Below are 10,213 nucleotides of genomic sequence, written 5' to 3'. Positions count from 1 at the left end.
TAGCACTGTTGGTGCTGCTACTGCTGTTACACTGATATTAAATAATTCATTAGTTTTCTTAACAAGAATTATTTTTTAAAATTTTGTTATATATGTATGTACAGAGGAGCATGGTAGTAAAGGTTTGGAAGGTGGTAAAAAATATTTGAATTTTATTGGAATTTAAAATGTTTTCATTTAAAACATACTAGTTATGCAGTAGTATGATTTGGTATGGATGGAATTTGGATATTGTGGTAAGTAGTTTTTTGGTGTCAGTTATAATTGTGTTCTACTGTATATGTATGATAGTAGTTTGAATGGGTGTTTAGTTATATAATAAAGTATACATTGGAGAGTAATATATCGTTGAGTTAAATTAAAATCATGAACGAAAAAGAAATTCAACTTTAAACATTCAATTTTAGAAATATTTCCCAATAATTTCTTGGCAATCTGGTGAGAGTATTGAAAGGAAATGTTATCAGATTTATTTCAATAAAACTATATTTTAAGAAACGCATTATAATCGAATGTCGTTAACGAATGTCGTTTAAAAAGGAATTAGTTATAAATATAATATTTTCTGACTTTTTAAAACGCTTATAAATGTACCGTTTATAACAAAATATCGGTTATAAAGAAGAAACTTAAAAATATTTTTTCACTATCGCAACGACAACAGAAAAACGGACATTTGTATATAGACGAAGAACTTAGACCGTAAGAAGTGCATGTAACTGAGCCCTTGTAGTGTTTGTAGGTCTGTCGAAACCAACTCGTCAAAAACTAATTGAACTTTTCGACCCATTGAAATTAACCCATTAGAACACCTTACAATTTAGTTCTTTGTCCGTCGAATCTCTAATAGTGTCCTTAGCCGTCGAAAATATTTAGGTATTCAAGAAGGGGAGTACTTACCAAGGATGCAAATTGTAAAAACGAAATATTTTATCCAAATGTATCAGCTTTGGTCGATCAAGATTATTAACTGGGACAGAAGCTCGTCATACAGAATGTTTAATAAGGTATTTGTATACTAGAAAATTAGCCCTACCAAGGTTTATTCATAAGGTTCGAAGCTTTCTTTGACTGTCAAATTTATTATTTGAAGAATAAATTACTATCATTACGTTTTTTGAAAGATATTTTGAGTTGGCATCCTGTTCTTGTATTTCGCGATTAAAATGTTGACAGCAAAAGATAACTGAGCTATGAACTCGCCACCCGGTAGACCTTATTTAATAGGCCATGAGCCTATATGGCGCTGGAAATTTGGTTTAGGGTTGTTTTATATAAAAGCCAGTAAGGAAAGTAGTAAAGTCGGACGGGACCCATTATATGATACCCTTCACCACTATGAGTACATTGAACAGATGCGTCCTAACAGCGTAATTCTACAAAACACAACTAATGCTCAAATTTTGCAAAATTTCATGTCAATCTGACAAACATGAGGAGTTTAATGCATCATTTACTTAAAATCGGACGAAAATATATATGGAAGCTAAATCCAAATATTAACCGATTTCAACAAAACTTTTCACAAGTTAGGTTATATTAATTTCAGTACGTTTTGTTCCTTTCAGCCATATATTTTGTCTTTGGTGCGCCATTTGCTTAAAATCGATCGATAATATATAAGGGAGCTATATCTAAATCTCAACCAATTTTCACGAAACGAAACTAAATTCAGTACGCTATGCAATATAAGAACTTTGGTGCACCATTTACATTAAATCGGACGAAACTATATATGGGAGCTATATCCAAATCTGAACCGATTTTCAAGAACTTTTACATACATCATTCTAGACTCAATTTAGTACGGTATGTCAATTTAGTACGGTATGCATAGAATCACTTTCTAAGTCGATTTATGCAAACAAAGTACAGGTCGCATTTATGATTTGAATTGGGGGAAATTTGGCATAGCTCATCTATTTAGCCCAAGGACGAACCCTATTGAAATTGGGAAAAATCGGTTCAGATTTAGATATAGCTCCCATATATATTTTCGCCCGATTTTAGGTAAATGGTGCACCAAAGTCAATGAAAATCATTCGATTTGCACGAAGTTTCGCATAGCGTATTGAATTAAGTCTTGAATGACGTGTGCTAAGTTTCGTGAAAATCGGATTATAAATGCGACCTGTACTTTGTTTACAATTTTACATCAACAGACGGACGGACATCCATAAATCGACTCAGAAGGTGATTTTATGCACATTCTCAAAAGGGACCATGTGTTTATCTCGTTTCATTTTGCCTGATACAAACATATGCACAAAGACAATACCCTGTACCACAGTGCGGAGAAGGGTATAAAAATGGAACCACAACGAAACGCGTTTTTCACTTGCCAATAACCCGAAATGTCAATTTTCAGCGACTTCGGTTAGAAATGCAACTTAAACCTTCAAAATGGCGAAAATGGGGCGGTACTGTATATTAAATATGATATTAACTAATTTGACATATATATTATTGATCGAAATCGATGTAGCAAGGTCCGTTCGTCGGTTAAGATCACGACATAGCTCGCAATATACAAAATAAATTTGCACATACATTGCTACATGCATATGTACATAGGGTGATTTTTTAGGGTATATAATGGTAACAAATCAACCGGTAAATTTAAGCTTTTGGGTTCGTTTTTTAACCTAATCAGCTGTAATTTAGTATTTTGGATTTTCACTGAGTAGTTCCTACTAACATGTAACCCATATAACGTTACCCCTAATTTTCCGTATTTTGAAGCTTTTGGGAACCTATATGCCGCCTGTTTCTGTGTAGCCCGCTATAACGGGGTTTAAACTTAATCAGTTGAAATTTTAGGTGTTTACTAGGTAGAAAATCATGTTGCTAAAAATAATCAATATTGGTCGTTTTCCAGCAAATCGAGTCTAGAGAGTCCCCGCCTAAAATAGCTCAATTTCTACCTGTTCCACAGAAACCGGTTCTCAAACTCACCCGCTAAAATATGTCATTGACATTGGCAATTTTGTTGACTTTGCCTACAAAAATACAATTTTTGCACAATTGCAAATAGATCGCAATCTAAATACAACATAAACACTTATAAACCGGCTATAACTTAGTTATCTTGTCACGATTGTTATTTGTGCTCACACTCAGACAATAATACGATGACGACCACACCATCATACAAATCTTTTTATTTTACATCATAAACAAGCTATCAAACATTTGTGGCAGCAGAACAAAAACAAAACGACAACAAAAAAAGCTGTCAGACAAGAATTTCCATAATACGCTCTCTTCAATCGCTCACTTACAAGTAATAATAGTGGACCTGACAAAATTGCATTCCCGCTCTGGCAAACCCGCACAACATTAAACGATCAATTACATACAAGAAGTGGGGAAGTAAGAACAACAAAACCAACTACTACTTAAATATAAGTAAATGTTTCGAATCGAACAAAAATCTCGTTTACAAAACAAAACAACTGCACGGGTGTTAATAACAACTACGAGACAAAAATTTCCGCGCCAATACAAATCCGACCAGCTGCGGAACAACAAGTCGCCAGTGAAAAAAAAATCACCGCCACGAACAAAAATGCAGTTCTCCGATGGCAAACATTCACGACCGTCGTCGTCATCTTCCTCAACAACGGATGCTGTCGATAATGCAATGATAAGTGGCCATCATCATCAAGGAGAAGGCATGGCGGGCCAGTCCATGGATAATCACAATGCAGCTGCAAGTTACATAGCTTTGGAGCCAAAAGGTTCTGCGCCCAGTGCCTGGGATTATAATGAAATTTTAAATATTTTGGGTGTGTACCTTCACAACAACTTGAAGGTGACCCACTTTCTTTAAAATGACTTTTTCTTCATCTTCAAGGTTTTGGTAAATTCAATTGGCTGATGCTGCTCAACAGCGGTCTACTGACGATCACCTCAATGGCAGCCCAGTTGGCCGTGGGTATTATTGGCATTTCATCGCAATGTGAATTTAATATGACTCAGAGTGAAAAGGGTGTCATGATGGCGGCGTGTGTTACAGGTGAGTGGGATTTAGTTAAGTGTTTTTTATATTTTTAGAATCTCTAAAAAAGTGTGAATCCCTTATAAATAATTTATGTGAGATAATTAGTAAGTGGAAAAAATCCCTTTGTTGTGTAGTGAATCAGATGATAAAAAATTTATAAAATCATGGGCGGACATTGGGTAATTATACTCAGGACAACTGTTATAAGATTGTGTTACTGTCAACGCCAAGGAGGCGTGGATTTATAAAATTAAAGGAGGCGTGGAATTTTTAATTAATAATTTTTTTCAAGGAGCATACAAGGCGTGGCTTTATAAAATTAAAGGAGGCGTGGAATTTTTAAAGAATATTTTTTTCAAGGGGAATAGAAAGCGTGGATTTAATTTTTAAAATAATATTTTTTAAAGGAGCATACAAGGCGTGAATTTAAAAAAAAATCAAAAAGGCGTGGAATTTTTAAGATAGACTAAAAAAAATTCAGAAACATTCAAGGAAGGGATTTTTTAAAGATTTTTTTTAAATCTGTACCTAGCGTTATGTTTTAAAAATGTATTTATTAAAAAATATGAAAATAATTATTTAAAAATCAACCCTTAAACTTTACGTCGAAGAATATATTTCTATTGTTAATCGACACCTAATGGTAGACCTCAAAAATATCTTTTAAACCAGTAAATAAAGATCAAAAGTCAGACGGAACCGACTATATGATACCCCTATATATAAAAGACATTGCATCTTTGGAAGATCATTGTGAAAATTGTGATCTACATAGGTATTTGAACCAATAAAAACCATACACATATCATTCTGAAATCTATGAAAAATGTCACGTCAATCAGGCAGATTTGAATTTTTTGGTGCAATTTGTATGAAATCCAGAAAAAAAATAAGTGGGACGGAAATATATATGGGAGCTATATCTAAATCTGAACCGATTTCAATAAACCATTATAGACATCAACGTGAACATAATTCAGTATACTGTGCAAAATGTTGTCATAATCGAACAAATATTGGGAGTATGGTGCATCATGTACCTAAAATCGGGCAAAACTATGTATGGGAGCCATATATAAATCGGAAGGGGTTTTAACAAAACAAAACATATCGACGCCTCCGAACCATAGTATGCTAAGTCGACTTAGCATGTTTTAAAGTTATTTACGTTTTTAGATACTACGGCCCTTAATTTATATTCTCTGAAATTTTGGTAATCATCGGCCAATCCAAACCAAATTTATAAGCAAAAATGTACTTACCATGGCCCTTAAGATATATGAAACTTCCATACTTTGAGAGCTTCTACTGAAAAACTCACTTTTCAGACTTAGCATACTATGGTTCGGAGGCGTCGATATATCAAACTGGACTTAATTTAGTACGCTATGCAAAATTATGTCTCAATCGGACAAATATTGGCAGTTTGGTGCACCATTTAACTAAAATCGGACAAAAATTACATATGAGAGCTATATCACAATCTGAACCGAGTTCAACAAAATTCCGCACACATCAAACTGGACTTAATCTAGAACGCTGTGCAAATTTTTGTCTCAATCGGACAAACTTTGCGAGTTTGGTGCAGTATTCACCTTAAATCGGACGAAAATATATATGGGAGCTATATCTAAATCTGGACCGATTCTCTTCAATTTCAATAGGGTTCGTCCTTGGGCCAAACACATGGGCTGCGCCAAATTTCATCCAAATCCACCACATTGTGGTACAGGGTATTATATCTTTGTGCATTTGTTTGTAACAGGCAAAAGGAAACGAGATAGACACATGGTTACTTTTGAGAATATGCATAGAATCACTATCTGAGTCGATTTATGCATGTCCGTCAGCCCGTCCGACCGCCTGTCCGTCTGCAGATGATAAATTGTAAACAAAGTACAGGTCACATTTATGATCCGATTCAGATAAAATTTAGCACAAGTCACTTATTTGGCCTAAGGACGAACCCTATTGAAATTCAAGAAAATCGGTTCAGATTTAGATATAGCTCCCATATATATTTTCGTCCGATTTAAGGTAAATCATGCACCAAAGTCTTTATTTGTCTTTCGATTTGCACGAAATTTGGCTCAGAGTACTGAATTAGGTCCAGAATGATGTGTGCCAAGTTTTGAAAAAATCGGCTCAGATTTAGATATAGCTCCCATACACATTTTCGACCGATTTAAGGTAATTGGGGCACCAAAGTCACTAAATATACTTCGATTTGTACGAAATTTGGCATAGAGCACTGACTTGGGTCCAGAATTAAGTTTCCTGAAAATCGGCCAAGATTTAGATATAGCTCCCATATATACATTTTCGTCCGATTTAATGTAAATGGTGCACCAAAGTCCCTATATATCTTTCGATTTGCACGAAATTTGTCATAGCGTAATTAATTAGGTGTAGAATGATGTGTGTTAAGTTTCCTCCTCGGTCCAGATTAAGATATAGCTCCCATAAATATTTTCTTCCGATTTTATGTAAATGGTGCACTACAGTCCCTATATATCTTCTGATTTTCACGAAATTTGGTATAGCGTAATGAGTTTGGTCTAGAATGATGTGTGTTAAGTTTTCTGAAAATCGGTCCAGATTTAGATATAGATCCCATATATATTTTCGTCCGATTTTAGGTAAATAGTGCACCAAAGTCCCTATATATCTTTCGATGATGTGTGTTAATGTTCTGAAAATCAGTCCATATTTAGATATAGTTCCCATATATATTTTCGTCCGATTTAACATAAATGGTGCCAAAACTTCTAATATTTGTCCGATTAACACAAAATTTTGCACAACGTATCAAATTGAGACTTGAATGACCACTCTCAATCTGCCCGAATGAAATTAAATTTATGATAGGTTGCAGAAAGACATGATTATGTTCCTTCGAGGCAACATTGAAAAAAAAATTGCAAGGATACATATGTATAAATACCCAAAGTGGTGAAGGGTATCATATAGTCGGCCCCGTCCGACTTTTGAACTTTCCTTACTGGTTTTATTACGGTGGTAGACGACAAAAATATTTTTGTAACAATCCACGCCTAACAGTAGAATTCATAAAGTATTTTTTTTTTTTAAGAATCCAGGACTAACTTTCCTAAGTGACTACTTATAGAAGATACAAAAACTTGAAGCACAATTATTTTATTTTAGTTTAAATTTTAATTAAATTATTTTATTGTCACTTTATTCTTTTTAAATAGCTAATTGACAATTTTCTCACATAATTTAATCATCATAAATTAGTTTTGTTACCTAAAAGTTGTGTCTACTTATATTATTCTAGGAAATTATTGCGTCATAAATTACAACAAGTTGAGCACATGTCAATATGTTGTTGATATATATTATTCCGTTCTTGCTGAAAACCTCAACAACAACATTTCTATAAAACTCGTTTTCAAACACCTGTCTGCTAGAACATAACCCAGTCAATGGCATTCAATAATTGTCCAGTTAATTGTCGATAATCGGTTATGAAATGGTTTTGAAATGAATTTGAATGGTCTTAAGGTGCTATTAGTTTATAATAAATTGAATAATAAAAATATATCAAAGATTTTTAACCAGTAAGGAAAGTAGTAAAGTCGGACGGGGCCGACTATATGATACCCTTCACCACTTTGAGTATATTCAAGAAATGAATCCTAACAGAAGTCGTATGTGTCAGTCTCGTTTCCTACTGCCTGCTACAAACATATGCGCAAAAACATAATATCCTGTGCCAGAAAAAAAATTGGTTCAAGAACCTCAAAACCTGGGGGCTACCAGAAAAAATTGACCACTATTTATAGTGTAGAGATGTGCTACCTAATAAGAACTCGACGTACTAAATTAAGTCAATTTGGTTGAAAAATACGATCAGAACCCCCAAAATACCAAAAATTTGGGGTACCGTTATATGGGGACTACCAGAAAAACTAGACCTATATTTATAATTTTTAGTGGAGTAATTTGGTACCCAATAAGAACCCAATGTACAAAATTTCAGAGAATTCAGTTATAAAACAAGCCCAAGAACCCGAAAATACCGAAAATGTGGGGTACCCTTATATGGGGGCTATCCGAAAAAATTGACATTTACTTTTAATTTTTGGTAAGGAGATTTGCTACCCAATGAGAACACAAAGTACCAAATTTCAGCAAATTCGGTCGAAAAATGCTATCAAAACCCCCAAAATACCGAAAATTGGGGGTAATCTTATATGGGGGCTATCCGAAAAAATGGACCTTTATTTATAATTTTTGGTAGGGATATTTGCTACCCAATAAGAACTCAATGTACCAAATTTCAGCGAATTCAGTTAAAAAACGCGCTCAAGAACCTCAAAATACCGAAAATTTGGGGGTACCCTTATATGGGGGCTATCCGAAAAAATTGACCTTTGTTTATAATTTTTGGTAGAGAGATTTGCTACCCAATAAGAACTCAAAGTACCAAATTTCAGCGAATTCAGTTAAAAAACGCGCTCAAGAACCTCAAAATACCGAAAATTTTGGGGTACCCTTATATGGGAGCTATGCCTAAACGTGGACCGATTTTCTCCAATTTCAATAGGTTTCGTCCTTGGGCCAATTAAGTGACCTGTGCCAAATTTCATCCAAATCGGATCATAAATGTGACCTGTACTTTGTTAACAAAAATACATGGACGGACGGACGGACGGACGGACAGACGGACGGACAGACGGACATGCATAAATCGACTCAGAAAGTGATTCTATGCATATTCTCAAAAGGAACCATGTGTCTATCTCGTTTCCTTTTGCCTGTTACAAACATATGCACAAATACATAATACCCTGTACCACAGTGTGGTGAAGGGTATAAAAAGGCGTAGATTTTTAAATATTTTTTTTTCAGGGGTCTAACAAAGGCGTAGATGTGTTAAATACATTTTTCAGGGTCTTACAAAGGCGTAGTGTTTTGAAATAATTTTTTTTCAGATCCTACAAAGGTGTAGTGTTTTTAATTATTTTTTAGGGGCCTTACAAATGCGTATAATTTTATTTTTTGTTAATTTCCATTATAGGAATTGTCCTCTCCACATATCTTTGCGGTTATGTCTGCGACATTTTAGGGCGTCGCACAGTCCTAATGTGGGCCATGTTTATAACAAACGTCCTCCAATTAATATCGATGTTTGTCTCCAACATATGGGTATTTAATTTTGTAAATTTCCTTATGGGCATCAGGTAAGTGACAGAGATAAATTCCGTTTGCATGTCGCAAAGGAAGAAAATCTCCGAAAAAAGGACCCAGGAAAAATAATTTATTATCTCTCTCGTTTTTATAGTTTGGGTGGTGTCTCCTCTGGGCTGTATCCCTACTTGGGTGAATTTACCAGTAACAAATATCGAGCAGTGGCCATAAATTATTCCACAATGTTTGTAAGCGTAACGGCCATTTATGTGCCTGGTAAGTAAAAAAGAAGAAGCATAAAGGATAATCAACAAAAAATAAAATAAAAAGGAATTTAATAAATTTTATTGGTATGTGACCATTACCCCTGTTTCCCATTTCTCTCTCTCTCTCTTTGTCTTTTCTCCCAAAATTTTATTTATTTCAGCAATTTCATGGTGGGTATTGTCTGCCGACTGGTCATGGGAAATATCCTCCAGTCTGACATTTCGCCCATGGCGTTTAATTATATTGTTAAGTATGTTGCCGGGATTTATTGCTGCTCTAATGTTGGTGGTATTTCCGGAAAGTCCTCTGTTTTTAATGGCTCAGGGTAGGCATGCTGAGGCGGTAAAGGCATTGAATTACGTCTCAAAACTCAATACTGGATTGGACTTAGAAATGGTACTGAAGACTCCAAATGTTGTACTGAAACCTGAAGAAATTTCAGATGCAGCTTTGGTCTCAGGCACTGGGGGTTGTAGTTTTATATCGAACATTTGGAAGGCCACCCTGCCATTGTTCCACAAACCCCATGGCATAAATGTTATCCTGGCCGTTTGTGCCATGTTTGGTATGTTGTTTTCATCGAATGGTATGCAAATTTGGTTCCCGGAAATTGTAAATAGGTCAGCGGGTGGGGTACAGAATGTCAGCTCTACAATATGTGCGAAGTTGGAAGACTCATATGCCAGGGATCATATGGCCGCCATGGATGCCACAAATATTGGGGAGACGGTAAGTTATCGATCCTCAAACTATTTGGAAAAAAATTAAAAAAAAAATAATTTTTAGGCC

The 10,213-nt window shown here is 35.0% G+C and overlaps 1 protein-coding gene across 1 annotated transcript; it reads left to right on the top strand.

Moving 5' to 3' along the window:
* Positions 1-3,568: 3,568 nt before the first annotated feature.
* On the top strand, positions 3,569-10,153 carry LOC133323156 (synaptic vesicle glycoprotein 2B-like; the record flags this gene model as incomplete). Its single annotated transcript, XM_061532112.1, has 5 exons — positions 3,569-3,788; positions 3,857-4,018; positions 9,048-9,210; positions 9,312-9,433; positions 9,585-10,153. Coding segments are annotated over exons 1-5 (1,236 nt in total), but the record flags the coding sequence as incomplete, so codon positions are not given.
* Between the last annotated feature and the right edge of the window lie 60 nt (positions 10,154-10,213).

The sequence above is a fragment of the Musca vetustissima genome, unplaced genomic scaffold (genome assembly GCF_032173495.1).
Source record: "Musca vetustissima isolate MV318-11 ecotype Yass unplaced genomic scaffold, APGP_CSIRO_Mvet_v1 utg87709, whole genome shotgun sequence".
Lineage (NCBI taxonomy): Eukaryota > Metazoa > Arthropoda > Insecta > Diptera > Muscidae > Musca > Musca vetustissima.
This window is presented reverse-complemented; position numbering and strand designations above follow the sequence as displayed.